The sequence below is a fragment of the Electrophorus electricus genome, chromosome 20 (genome assembly GCF_041902795.1).
Source record: "Electrophorus electricus isolate QZ-2024a chromosome 20, ASM4190279v1, whole genome shotgun sequence".
Lineage (NCBI taxonomy): Eukaryota > Metazoa > Chordata > Actinopteri > Gymnotiformes > Gymnotidae > Electrophorus > Electrophorus electricus.
The window spans coordinates 13,832,325-13,847,111 of record NC_137516.1 but is presented as its reverse complement, the minus strand read 5'-3'; the positions used below and the strand labels follow the sequence as shown (position 1 = coordinate 13,847,111).

The 14,787-nt window shown below is 40.6% G+C and overlaps 2 protein-coding genes across 2 annotated transcripts; both read left to right on the top strand.

Annotated features, from left to right (window-relative positions):
- The first annotated feature begins 842 nt into the window (after positions 1–842).
- dnajb4 (DnaJ heat shock protein family (Hsp40) member B4) lies at positions 843–3,787 on the top strand. Its single transcript, XM_026998320.3, has 3 exons — positions 843–1,281; positions 2,027–2,604; positions 3,276–3,787. Exons 1-3 carry the CDS (start codon positions 1,071–1,073, stop codon positions 3,507–3,509), a joined length of 1,023 nt encoding a protein of 340 aa, XP_026854121.1. The 5' UTR covers positions 843–1,070; the 3' UTR covers positions 3,510–3,787.
- A 137-nt stretch (positions 3,788–3,924) lies between these two features.
- gipc2 (GIPC PDZ domain containing family, member 2) lies at positions 3,925–14,561 on the top strand. The gene is made up of 6 exons (XM_026998322.3): positions 3,925–5,546; positions 12,376–12,561; positions 13,441–13,621; positions 13,907–14,019; positions 14,136–14,217; positions 14,337–14,561. The coding sequence occupies exons 1-6, from the start codon at positions 5,274–5,276 to the stop codon at positions 14,486–14,488; spliced, it is 987 nt and encodes a 328-aa protein (XP_026854123.1). The 5' UTR covers positions 3,925–5,273; the 3' UTR covers positions 14,489–14,561.
- The last annotated feature ends 226 nt before the right edge of the window (positions 14,562–14,787 follow it).

Below are 14,787 nucleotides of genomic sequence, written 5' to 3'. Positions count from 1 at the left end.
CTGCAGTAGTCTGCATCTGTGGCAGCTTTGATTCCTACACTCTGACGTAGCCAGCAAGCCATCCAACAGGGTAAACTGACAATGGTACAATTGTGTTTAGACGCACTGTTTTAGGCCAATGCTGGTGAGCAGAGACTACACAGCTACACGCCAAAGTGCTTAAAGATGTTGGCTACTGTGAAACTAAACTGTGTTACAGCCTTCTTACAGTCGTGGAGGCATACAGCACAGGAAACATGGCAGTGATTATGTCTAATTTCCTACATAAAATAATGGTTGTTGGTCTTTCAGGTGAAATAGATCCCAAGTCAGAATGAGCATTTATTGATAGTATGAGATGTTTGTCAGCTCAGCTGCAGGGCTACCAAAACTGTTGCTAAATGTAGGCCTAAACCAAACATTTCCAAATACTTCTTATTTGTTGGTATGGAAAACCTGAGTGTGGTACCATGACTCAGGAGATTCACAGACCAAGAAAAACAAACAAACAAACAAACAAACAAAAAACAGTTCTGTCTCTCTCAGAAAATGACAATTAGACCCCATAGGTTTTCCATCTAGATAACAGATAACATTTGTATCAATAGGTAACAAACACTTGCATCAAGTATAGTCTACAGCATAACAAGTGTGCATGAATGCAAGTCAGATCACATTTCATTTAAAAGATCCCCCGAGTTACATTTCAATAATATATTTCTGTCCATCAATTCTCATGACTTCTGTGGTTTAATTTGGCTTAACTGAATATAGGAAATGACGTGCCTCAACGTTTACTTTCTAGAACGAGCCCACAGATTCCAGTGCGAGGCACTGGTTCGAGGGAGGGCGGAATGGCTATTTAAAGAGTGTACAGGGAGGGAACACGGCACTGAGTAAACGCCGCCAAACAAATAACACCATCGCCATCACCATCGTACCATTATTATTTACAGTGGCAGACATTCGAACCTGGACGAAATACCAGGACTTCAGTCAGTGGTTTGTATACGCAGTATAGCCCGCGATCGAATCCACTGACAGCGACGTCGACATCAGCCACCATCCGGTACGGGACCGCATAAATTGAAATGGGGAAAGATTATTACAAAATCCTGGGGATTTCGAAAGGAGCGGCAGAAGAGGACATTAAAAAAGCATACAGAAAACAGGCTCTAAAATGGCACCCCGATAAAAACAAGGCGCCCAATGCAGGAGAAAAATTCAAGGAGGTCGCCGAGGCATATGAAGTTCTTAGTGATCCAAAGAAACGAGAAATATACGACCAATATGGAGAGGAAGGTATGATCTCACTAGTCATTTTGTGCAGATTGGAAGGAAAAAACTACGACTGAAAATTTGCCATTAATAATATCTAATATTTTTACTGACGCACTGATTTCAGGGATATATTGTGTAGCAGCATTCCGTACCCGCTTTTAATGTATCGTCTACGAATATCTCAAATAATTTAATCTAATGGATAATTAACCATATTCGAGTAAACCCGACGTAATAAGACTCGGCCATGGTTGTGTGGTTAGCCATCTGATCCAATGCTCATTTTACTGGACATTACAGGAGCGCTATAGTCCAATAGTTAGATTACTGCATTAGTGTAATGGGATTTTGCTGAGTAGCCGTGTTACTACAGGTTATTGAAACTGGGGTGTCTCAATTAAACATGTTGTGCGGTTCGATTATGATTCATTTCGGTTAGATTTCTAAGTTAATGCATAAAATGTTTTTAAGAACAGTCAATGCGCACTGTACATCCAATCATCGAGGCGTCTAAAATTGGGGTTGTCATACATGGCGTTCTCCAACCAGTTTTCATAAGGTTTGCTACGCGTGTAACGGTACAGTAAGTTCTTAAAGAAATAGGCCTACGTGGAGTGCAACAAGCGAGTTTAGGTTGCCACGTTATAAAACGCATTAGACACCTGTGCGAAGCTGTAGGTTTTATTGAACGTATATTGTAGATGTAGACTGGTCTAGTAGGTGGTTCCAAACACAGGTCTAATGTGGTAAATCTTGTGTTGCTCAGGTTTGAAAGGAGGAGGAGGGCCCACAGACGGACAAGGCAGCAACTTCACCTATACCTTCCACGGAGATCCTCACGCGACGTTCGCCACCTTTTTCGGTGGCGCCAACCCTTTCGAAATGTTTTTCGGCCGGAAGGTCAACGGGAGAGATGATGATGACATGGAAGTGGACGGTAGTGATCCTTTTGGTTCTTTTACAAGTTTTAACATTAACGGGTTCCCTCGCGATCGCCACGTAGGTCTCGGAGGTCAATCCCGGAGAAAACAAGACCCAGCGATCCACCACGAGCTGCGCGTATCGTTAGAGGAGGTCTTTCATGGGTGTACCAAGCGCATGAAGATCTCTCGCAAGCGCTTGAATCCAGATGGACGGACCATGAGGACCGAGGACAAAATCCTTACTATTGAGATAAAGCGGGGATGGAAGGAGGGTACCAAAATCACATTTCCACGCGAGGGTGACGAATCACCTGGCACCATTCCAGCGGACATCGTGTTCGTAATCAAGGACAAGCCTCACGCCCACTTTCGACGAGAGGGCTCAGATATCGTGTATCCTGTGCGCGTCAGTTTACGTCAGGTATGGCTCTTAATTGTGCAAGAATTACTAACTGAATCCATTTTAATCATTTTGATTATTACAGCAGTAGACTGTGTATCCCAATGTCACGTCGTGGGCTAAAATGGGGCAGCGTTATAATGTTCTGCACAAAATGATTTCCATATTGATGTGCATTTGATTAAATAAATGAAAAACTGAAGTCCAGGCCTTCTAGTTAGTCTAGCCTTATACAGTAAGGCAGCACTGGCCCATCTCTATTTAGCCAGGGTATCTCTTATGTAATATCTAAAGCAAGGCAGCAAGAGACATGAGTTCAGCGCCAAAAGACAGGCGCACACCCACTTCAGCTGTTCTTGGCTTACGAGTAGCTCCTTGTATGTCAGAATCAATGTAAGGTAAAAGCCAACAAAAAGTGTTTTAAGGTGATTACTGCAGAAAGAAAAGATGAAATAAACTCCTGTTTGCAGATAAAGTAAACAATATCTCACCAGTATCCCACTAAGTAATATTTTGTATTACACAATAGGAAGTTATTAAACCTGTATCTAAGTGAGGTTGTGAATATGTTTATTATGTGAAAGCTCCACGAAGAATAATACAGAATAGCATCATCTAATGTATGCATGCAGTGAGAGGTGCTGGTAACTCAAACTGCAGATGTAATGCTTTGCCCACTTTTTTTGTCCTAGTCTTTGTGTGGCTGCTCAGTTACTGTGTCAACAATAGATGGAAAAACATGCAACATGAAGATCACTGACGTCATCAAACCTGGCATGAGGAAGATCATCGCCGGACAGGGACTGCCCTTCCCTAAGAACCCTGAGCAAAGGGGCGACCTCATAGTGGAATTTGATGTGACCTTTCCAGAGAGTCTGCCATCCACTGCTAAGGACGTCCTGAAACGGCACCTGCCAACTTCATAGAGGGAAGTGGGCTGACGGAAATGGCATTACCATCCAATCATTAGCCCCACCCTCCCTTAGTCACCACCATGGGACAATGCTGACAAATCACCACTATACCCCCATAAAGAATGTGCAATTTCTATTTTTGAACTGTTTAGCATTTTGTTCTATTTTGTTTTGCTTTGCTTTTTTAAATATGTTGCATGCTGTAATAAGGTCATAAAAGTGCAAGTGCAATATTCCTATCAATATTCGTATTGTCTGAAAGTAAATAACAAATTTGATTCCTTTTCAAAGTGGCTGAATTTTCCTTATTCTTCTCTTGAATTGTGTAATTTGGTTAGGAAAATTTGAGCATATGTTTCTCGAACGTCTTGAAAAAAAAAATGTATTAGGCTTCTTTCCTACATTTTAGGGTAGTATGTTTTTCAGCCTTTTTTATTGCAATCCTTTTCTTATTGAAATGAGCTCTCTAAAGAGTGCTTCAAATACTATAGTGAATAGAGTCATAGCTGAGATTCTTTATAATACTAAATCGTGAAACCTGTTGGTAGATTTTATGTCTCCCTGGAAAGAGTTTTAGACATCAGCAGCAATCTCCCGATTCTCATGAACCTAAGAATGAGTAGAATAGCCTTAAACTACGTACACTGTTGATAGTCTGTTTATATTCCTTTTAGATTTTTAAATATGCTTATTATTCCTTAGTGCCATTACAAAATATTGGGACTAAGTATATACGACATAAAGATGTTCTCATTACGAACAGAAAACCAGGAAGCACAGGTATCTATTTTGGATGTCATAAATAGATTTCTGTGTAGAGTCTTCTTTATGTACTATAGCCTTTAATTAGTGTATTGTAGTTAAATCGCGGGGGGATCGAAGCTTTTGCTAGGCGTGAGAAGTTTACGTTCAAAAACTTCAGATTTTAAATGTTAGTATTGCTAATCCACAAGGGGACGCCACATATTTAAGTGCACATTAGCGTGCAGCAATGGTGTTTCCATTTCCAGCGAAATGTCTAAATAATTATGAATAAAAAACCTTAGGTTTCTAATTTATAATTATTTGGATATGATGTGATCACTTAAGTAGAAAAAGGAATGCATAAAACAATAAGTCATACTTGTTATTAGTCTTGAACAACACAAGTTGTGTTTAGTTAATATAAGACAATACCAGAATTGTAAAGCCAAAGAACGCAATGAATTGACAACAGACGTGAAAGTTGGTGGTCATCTAGTTCCTACTAGATGATTAGAATAAAATGTCCTCGAGTTGTGGCTACACGCCTATTATGTAACCAGATTATTTTTACTCAGAATTATTATTTTATTTTATAGAATGTCGTACTCCATTACATGCCTCTCTAACTACCTAGCACATTCTTATTAGATTACGCCTTTTAAAAAACATGAATACCTGATCCAGGTAAATGAGTTTCTGCATGACGTGGATTGCTCATATCGCTCAGGATGCCTGTTTGCGCACTGCGCTTGCGTTCATACAGCTGTGAAACAGTGTTTCCATTGTTTGCGCACAGAGAGCTTGAGAGTTTATAAGTAGATTGGGGAACGAGAGGGTATCTCCTACGCGACTCCTGTTTACCTGTCGAATACAAAGGGTTCCAATTCCGCAATCAACTCTGGAACATTTTCGGAGAAGAAACGCTAAACGACTAAAGGGTAGAACAATCTTTGCAACAGGTCGTTCTCTCAAATGCTCTAGCTGCTCGACTCCCGTGTCTACGTGCCTCACGGATTTTCTGTAGGAGCAAGCATGCCTCTGGGACTGAGGAAAAAGAAAAGCAAGTCGAGAGAAAGCTCCAGTTTGGTGGAGAATGAGGAGGTTGGTGGACTAGCGGCTGGAAGTGCAGGCAAGTCTGCTGTAAACGGCGGCGGACTACCTCCTCCACCTGCTAACCTACGACCGAAACTCGTGTTTCATACACAGCTTGCACACGGTAGTCCCACGGGCAGGATCGAAGGATTCACAAATGTCAAGGAATTGTACATGAAAATAGCGGAAACGTTCAATTTAAATCCATCCGAGGTAAAAAAAAAATGTTTGTTTTTTAAAATAATGTTTCAAACACAGAAACAAGAAAGCAATGTGTCATTAAACAAAAACAGCAAATGGCAAGTAGTATTGCGCAAAGCATGAGTAAATGTAGGAAGTGCACTTACAAAGATATGCTTGTAGTATAAGATAAAGATCCCATAAAGGTGCCGACTCTGACAGCGTTATTTCTTGCGACTGAGGTTGTTTTTTTGTTTTTGTTTTTAAGATGCACAGAAAGTAGGCCTAGATTGCATATAATTTTAACTATCCACGGGAATTAAAATATCAAGGTTTTAATAGTCCCAGGAAGGAAATTGTGTTGTATTATTTTGATGACAGTATAAACGCAACAGGTTCCGTATAGGCTAGTTTATTTATGTGATTTTCCACTTGGAAAAACAAGTCACGAACGCACAATGCTTTTACGAAAAAACGAAAAGTTTGAGCTGCCCTTTAATTGTGACATACCGTATTAAGTTAAAGCTTAGAGGATAGGCTACTCTATGCTTTCAATGGTGCTTCCTGGAAACCGGTCTGACGAGTCACCAGACTGATATTCCTGGGTGTGAGGCGTCAAGCGTTTGCTGGTCACATAAAAGAATGACATAGTACCTGTTGGTTATTTATTAACAGGTGGACCGTCAAAGAGGACATACAGCGTATTTCTATTACATTTCAAATTTTATATCTGACATTAATACAGTGACTGAGGTCAGAAGAACTACTGAATCTGCGGAAAGTTTTTCTGTGCGCGATAGGCCCTTGATTTTGAATTGCTTCCGAGTCTCAGTTAGGCAATGTGCAGGAGGGCGGCTTTGCGGTATGATAAGTGGTGGGTTTTGGGTGGGCATGGTCCAAGCACAGGTCCTTGGAGGAAGTCCCTTACGTCCTGTGGAGTGGGAACTGACTAAATTCGTGCTGATAAGATGCTTAGGGTGAGCTGACTATGAGCTCGCCTCTGACAGATGTCAGGGACAAATGGGGGGCTGGGCTGGGCTGGGAGGCTGTCGTTTGGAGTTTCAGGGATCCACAACCCTGGGTGCTGAATCGGATTACTGGAAGAGGCTTTTGACATCACCTATTACAAAAATGTGGGTGAAGGTGAAGTCAGTGATGGTACTTCAGGCCTTTTTATGTGATGTGTCCTTTGGATGAAACAAATATGAATTTGTTGCAGCCTGGTTTTTCTAGTTTGTGCTTCTGCCAAGTCCTTGTACTATCATGATATGCTGATTTTAAACCAAGTCTACTAGTGTTGAAAGTATTGTATCATTGTGTCAGCATACCATATTATTTCCCTTTTACTAACATAGGCAATTTTTCCATATGGTTATCTATTTTCCTTAATCTGTCCCTCTGGTCCCACCATATGCTACGTGCCAGCTATAAGAGGTGTGATAGCTTCTGTTATTTCTGTTATGGAAATGGTGTTTCGTGTTATTATAATTTCATATACTGTTTAGCTGCTAAATGCTGATATTTTAGAGGCTTTATTCTGCTTATTCTGCTTTTAATTGTTGAAGCCTTCTTGACAAACACATACTTTGTAAAACTGTATGCAAAATTAATGTTACAAATAGACTTTTGTTCACTGCTTTGCTGATTGTTTTTCCACAACTACTACTAGAGCATACATGATTTTACTTTGTACTAATATATATATATATATATATATATATATATATATATATATATATATATATATATATATATATAATGCCACGCATAATCTGGCTTTACAACATTGTACAAAGTCTGTTTATAATCACCACCACATGTTTGGTTGTGTGAACTCAGTTAGTGTGGTATCCATCATTAAACAAATGAGAGCCTTGGCTGAATGAGTCTGAATATGCTGGAACTGTGCTTCAGCCATTTCAACACAACATAGCGTGTTAATAATGAGGTATGTATGTATGTATGTATGTATGTATGTATATATATATACATACATACACATTATGCCTTATTATGCCTCATTACTTAGCTGTGTTGTGGATACCACAGTAGTCTTTGTTTTTTTAAATATCTTTTTCATTACCTTCTACCAAAGCCATCAGAGTTTGAAGGTGTGGTGCAGTATTTTTGCTGTTCTCAGGCTTACATTCTTTTGAACTGAGATTGATGTCATTCCTGGAATCTGTTGGACCTACTCCTCCATCTTAGGGGTCAGAGCTCCAAGTGGCCATATCGCCACAGTGATGACCTTGGTGTTAACCTTCTACATTCTTTTTTTTTTTTCTTTTTTTTTTCCTTTCAGTTTCTAAAGTAATTCATATTTTCATATTCATATTCATATGTTACCATCACTTGTGTCTGCAGCTTCTCTTACCACTGCTGTTTGCTATATGATGACTGCTTGGTTTGCCAGTATTTGTTTATCTGTTTGGATCTGGAGGACCCACATCTTGGCCTTGTTGTCCACTGCCACTTCCTGTGGTTCCTCCCATTTGGATTTGAAGGTGTCCTGCTCATATGCCTTGTGCATGTTCCTCTGCAACTTAGTTGTCTCTTAGTGTTTGTTTTACCTTCCAGCATCTTGCATCCTACTACTATGTGCTGGATTGTCTCAGAGGGCCCTTTGCACCGTCCGCATCTGCAGTCTTGTCTATTGTGATACGCCCTTGCTTCCACCACGTAAACCTAGTGATTGATTTTGTGCTGTACCTCAGTCCTGCCTTTTCCATCCATTGGTAGGATGGTCTTATTGCAGCCCCCTCTGCTATCTGTCTGTGGTACATTCCATGGAGGTGCTTATTCTGCCATGGCACCTCCTCTGCTTCCATGGTGATCATGTCCCTCATCTATCTGAAGCACTGCCTCATGAGCTCAACCTTTGGGGCCATTGCTCTGATGTATTCATGGATGTTTCATATCTTACCGCACTTTGTAAGACCCTCCCCCCCTCTTTCCAGCTGGCATACAGCCTTTGCATGTAAGATCTTGGGTGGAGTGCCCCATGCATCGTGTGATGTTTTCCGGTCTTGACACCGGCAGTATTCAGCTCTTCTCTTGGCCAGCTTATTGTGCCTGTTGGGTATCTGATGACTGGCAGAGCCCATGTATTTATGGCTTTGATCTTATTCTTTCCATTCAACTGGCTCTTGATAACCTGCCTTATTCTATGGAGGTACCTGTCATTCTTGTTTCTGGTTCCCATGTGATGGGGAAAAAAAAACTACATGTGGGATCTTTATGTTAAAATTAAAGTGATATTTAAGACCACATATTGGTTGTAAACAAATGAAATTGGCCCAGTGCTTTCTTCTTCTTCTTCTTCTTCTTCTTCTTCTTCTTCTTCTTCTTCTATGCAATTGTGATCTTAAGGAACGTTTTTCATTGTTCTCATTTACTTGCAGCAGAATTGACATCATATTGACAACAAAATAATTTGCACAAGAATGCTGGGGTCAGTGAATCCATTGTGGAGCTTTCAGGGTACACCAGTATGATTACCATGCAAACAAAATAAATCTTATTCATGTAAATATGCTTGCACCATAAGCATACATGTTCAGAACACTTTTATATGTTTGACAACAACAGTGATAAATCCTGGTCAGACAGCTGCATGACGCTGATGTAAGAATCTCAGAAGATTCTCAGTGTGCCTGATGAATTTGATGCTGGTCAGTGTTGTCCCATGTTCATTGTTGAATGGTTATATTACTGCTTATTTGATGCTCACAAATGGTCCTTCCTCTGCTAGTGCTGGACAGTACATTGTAAAGCTGAAGCTCATGCTAACCTGATTTGAAATGACACTTTGAATGTTCTAAATCCTTGATATACATTTGACTGAGCAGCAGCTTTCCTTTCAGATTCTTTCAGAAATACGGTGTATTTCATTATATGTAACTATTATAACACTTCATTATAGCATATCCAACTTCCTGACTGTGTCAACAAGGCTTCAGATCTAGTGAGAATTAATTAGCAAGTAACAACCAGTTATTGTTAAAAATATTGTAGTCATTGTGCCCACACAGTCTAAGCTTTAAATATAAAATGCATTAATATATATAAATATTCAACATCCTCCACGCTTGCCCAAATATTCCAGACAGTTTTAGAATATGCCTTGGCAGACTTTTTTTTTTTAATTATTGCTTATTAATTACAATGGCTTTTATGATTGGACACAGAAAAATATCACTTTAGCCCTCATCACACAGACAGTCCTTCTCAAGGTTAATATAGAAGAATTAATTTACCACACCACAAGTGTGTGCTTGTTCCTATGCACTAGCTGAGTGGAATGTGTTCAAACATGTACTTTTGCCCCACGTTCAACCACAACTGAAACAGGTTTTCAGGCCTAAGTTGGGACTTTGTAACTGCCTTCCAGTGCAAGCAATTTTAAACAGGTTGGCGCCATCAAGGACCCAATTGTTCTCTTTTGACGCAGGCTTTTTAATGCCTGCCTGAGAAGGTTATGTCATAAGCATGAAGGAATATTGCAGTGCGACATTAAAGCCTTCAGAGCTTTTGAATTATTTCACCTGTGGTTGTGCGTGTCTGCACATGGAAGCATTTCACACAAAATGCATCCATATATTGAAATGGCAGGCAAATGTGAACATCAGTACTAACAGTTAAGTAAATGAACAAGACAAAGTTTGCCTCCGAAACATTTTTAGTAGTTATGGGCTCAGCATGAGTTTGTTCACATCAGTAGGCTCATCTTTACCAGGCTAATGATTACTTATGAATTACTGCTGATAAGTGTTTCTGGCTGTTTTTACTCAACAATGACTTACACAAGTCATTTTATAAACTTCTTAGTCAGTCATTTTACAGAATGACCCATCTGCCCCCATCCCACACCCCTGTGTGCACTGCTTTGAAAATGTCAGCATCAGCATTTAACCTGCCTAACTAGGTTACGCTCTAAAGTTTCAAAGCTGCTGTGAACACCAGCCTTGTTCTTTTTTTTTTCTTTCCCTGTCTGCTATTATGCTGTGGTCACTCCTGAGCCTCTGCCTGGCTCATTCTTGCTTTGTTAGTTGTGCAGAATGCTGGAGTCATGTCCCAGAATAGTATCTGGTTCATTGCCAGACAAACAAGCCCAGTCTAATTAAAACCAAAACTGTTGTTATTAAAGCCTTTTTATTCTCTAACCTGTTCTATTTGTATAGAAAGACTGAATCACTTTTCCAGAAGTGATTCACCAAGGAATGGTACATAGTCATTCATTTCTAATATGGAAAGATTATTGTTGTTTTTGTTTGCTTCTATTGTAAATTTTCCATTTAAACTCATAGCTCAGATCTGTTCTGCCACATGCCTTATCTGATCCACTTGTTAGGAATACATATGTCTGGAGATACAGACTTTCTGAGCATTTGTCCATACCCGCTTGACCCCTTGGCCGGCCCGAAGGAGGTGATGGAGCTCTGGGCACATACAGGCTCCCATCACAGGTGGTGCATCAGCACTACAGAATGTAACTGCCATGGAACATCCTGTGTGCTTGATGACGTGCCTGTGAAAGGCGGCATGATGTCAGCCGCAGCCGTGGCAACTGCAATGTGGATGTCTGTGAATCCGCCCACAGGCCATAGTTGGTGTGTGTGTGTGTGTGTGTGTGTGTGTGTGTGTGTGTGTGTGTGTGTGTGTGGGGGGGGTTTTTTTCCCCTTCAGATTTACTTAAAGCAGGCAAAACCGTCTACTCTTCAATCTACCTCCTTTCTAAAACCCTACCCTCTTAATCCAGGCCTTTTTATACTCCCTGGTAACCAGGGGTAACGTGTGTGTGTGTGTGTGTGTGTGTGTGTGTGTGTGTGTGTGTGTGTGTGTGTGTGCGAGAGCCAGCAGTACACAAAGGGACGGAAAACAGGCTAGGTTTGTTTGCTCCTGTGCTACTAAAGGTCACTATGGTTAACTTATACAGTCCAATACAGCATTTTTTTATGACCGCAAATTCCCTGTCTGTGTTCAAAGGTCAGACAGAGCAACCCTGGACAGTGTCATAAGGAGTGTTATCAACAAAGGAATGGAACATGGGATCGGTTGCTGAAAATGAGCCAAATTAGCATTGGAAACCTGGGATGCTTTGTTCTTGCTGGATGTGCTGTTTATATTAATAGACAACTGTGGTGCCAGCATGAGCAGAGCAGGAATAAATTACTCCCCCGCCAGAACATTCCCTTCACCGGCTACCTTTAAATCTGGCAACAATTCACTCAGGTTGCCAGGTATCATCTTAGAGCCCCCCGGACCAGGATGTCATGCTGAAAGAGTGAATGCCAAATTTGAGGGAAAATTGGCACCAGTGACAAGGTTATTTTATCAGGTCATTGTACATATGGTGTTCATGAGAAGTCATCTGCCAAACTAAATAAACCAATCACACTGTCCATGCGTATTACCTGTTGATGTTAAGGTGCGGTCATTTTGATCTATTCAAGTAAATAAGAAGTGTGTTGGGCAGCATTTCTATTTGATTCTGTTAGTTAGGCCTGGAACAAATCAGCAGTGTCTGATTAGCTCATAAGAGAGGCTCATCATAATGCTTAGGTGTGTGGATAAAGCTGAAAACCGCCATTTCGATATAAACAAATCACATACTTTCCCTACTGCTCATACCCTTTTCAGAACTCGAATAATACACCCATGTAATTTGGGTTTTTAAGACATTATCTGTACCATCTCTTCCATTGCAAGGTTGCAGTAATACATGATGAATCAAATGGAATAATTCAGATCAGTTCACAGAGATGATGCATAACTTTTTATAACTAATGAATAGTAGATAGTAAACAGCTACTTTTGTTCTGTGTATTGGTACTGTTGAACATTCCCCTGATGTTTCTGGCAGATCTTGTTTTGCACCCTGAACACCCATAAAATTGACATGGACAAACTCCTCGGAGGGCAGATAGGTCTGGAGGATTTCATCTTCGCTCACGTCAAAGGGATTAAAAAGGAGGTGGAGGTTTTTAAGGCTGAAGACGCCCTGGGCCTCACCATTACAGACAACGGGGCTGGTTATGCCTTCATAAAGGTAGGCACCTTTAGGGTATGAGGGGCTTTAGCAGAAATGGCATTCTTCCTAAGCTTCACCTGAAGGCATGGAAATGATCACACGAGCGACGTAACAGATACTGGCTGATGGATGAGAAAGCACCCCATTTCTATACTAATAGGCTGTGTTTAGCGGAAAACACTTCTTTAAATGTCCATCAGCTTCATAACACATGAAGAAAGCCTGTGTCATCATGCAGAAGTAATGAAGACGTGACCGTTCCTATTTAGTTGGGAGGAGCATTAATGGGTGATGGAATTTCACACTGACATGGCGTTGCACTTCTGGAGCAGATTTGGGTTTGTTCATTGACTTGGATCCAAGGTGTAATTGATCTTGTGTGTAAAATTGTGTGTGGAATAAACTGATAACATCTATAAGCAAGTTATCATTTAAAACAAAGTGCTTTTAAATAAATATATATATACATTTTGTTTTTTATGAGTTGCCAAAAGTAAGGGTACTTTCTTTGTTGTGAACCTTGCAAGTGATATGGTAGCAGGTTTGCTGAATACCTGTGTAAGATTTTTGTGCAACTAGGTTTCTCCTATAACTGTAAAGTAGTAGAAAACCTTCAGCATAAGCAGGCATATGGATGTTTTTCAGTGTATGTGCTTTTATATTCAGAGCTTTGAGACTGAGAGTTACTAAGTAAACAGATCAGAATAATGCCAAACACTCATTTTCAAAGTATTTTCATTTGTGCAACATTAATGTTTATGGAGTCTATCAAAATGTACCTCTTAATATATTTAATTTTGATTTGTACTGGTATTGTGTACAGAGCCTGAAATGCTGTGTACATGTTTTATCATGTTTCATTCATAACCTCATATTTACCTGTTTATGTGTGTGTAGCGTATAAAAGAGGGCAGTGTGGTGGACGGTGTCAAGGTGATCTGTGTGGGAGACCACATTGAATGCATTAATGGGACTAAAATAGTGGGGGCACGGCACTACGAAGTGGCTCGAATGCTGAAGGATTTGCCCAAAAATGAGACCTTTACACTCAAGCTGGTGGAGCCCATGAAGGCTTTTGGTGAGTCCTTCCCCACAACTGCACCATCAAACTTCCGCAGAGCTCAGTGGGGCTGAAAAAATAACACTTTGCAATTTATCAGTAGACCGTATAAGCAACAAGACAGCATTGAGGCATATTTTAGGCATATAAGTTTAAACATTTGTAATTAAATAATTTTTTTTCAATTTTAGAGCATGTTATGTCAGGGAGTGTCATAATTTGCATGCTGATCTCAGTAATGCTGTTAAGATTTTAAAACGGTATGAAATGAGATGTGCCTGTTCACCCCACCCACCCCCACAGAGATGCTAGAACCACGGTCAAAAGGAACCAAACCTGCAGGAGAGAGCAAGCTTGGTTATGGCCGAGGAACTCTTAGGCTACGCTCCAAAGGCCCAGCTACCGTGGAGGAAATGGTGAGAACATATGTCTTTTATTTTGCAGAGAACAGTCTGGCATGACCTATGATCAACATAAGGCAGTTTGGCAGTTTGGACTGATCATTTTCATGATTTAATTCTTTCTTCTGCAGCCCACAGCATTTGAGGAAAAAGCAGTGAAAAAGGTGGATGACCTGCTTGAGAGTTACATGGGGATTCGTGACATGGAATTAGGTGACTGACTGTAGCCTACATTAACATCACAGAGGTCGCTATAGGCAAATTTGGAAGCATAGCCAGTAACACTATCGCATGGATTTCCAGTATTTGAAAACTCCCTTTGTCCTCCACAGCGGCCACGATGGTGGAGGTCGGTCGAGACAAGCAGAACCCGGACGAATTTGCTATGGCTCTAGATGAGGCTCTCGGAGACTTCGCTTTCCCTGACGAATTTGTGTTCGATGTGTGGGGGGCCATTGGAGATGCCAAGCAGGGTCGTTTTTAATCCCACTCCTAGTTTCCTCACACCACACACACACACACACACACACACACACACACACACACACACACACACAGTGAAATAACTTGGCTAGCTAATTGAATCTTGGGAAACTTTTTAGATAACAGCACACAGTGTATAATAAGGAATGTTGCTGTTTCCTATCACTGTGATCTAAAGAAAATACATATCTCATATCTAAGTGTACTTATTTTCCTTGTTCGCACTAGCTTAGGCCACCATCGCCCTGCCCTTTCATATTACACTTATGTGCTAAGGCACTCTTCTGTGGATCAGAGAAG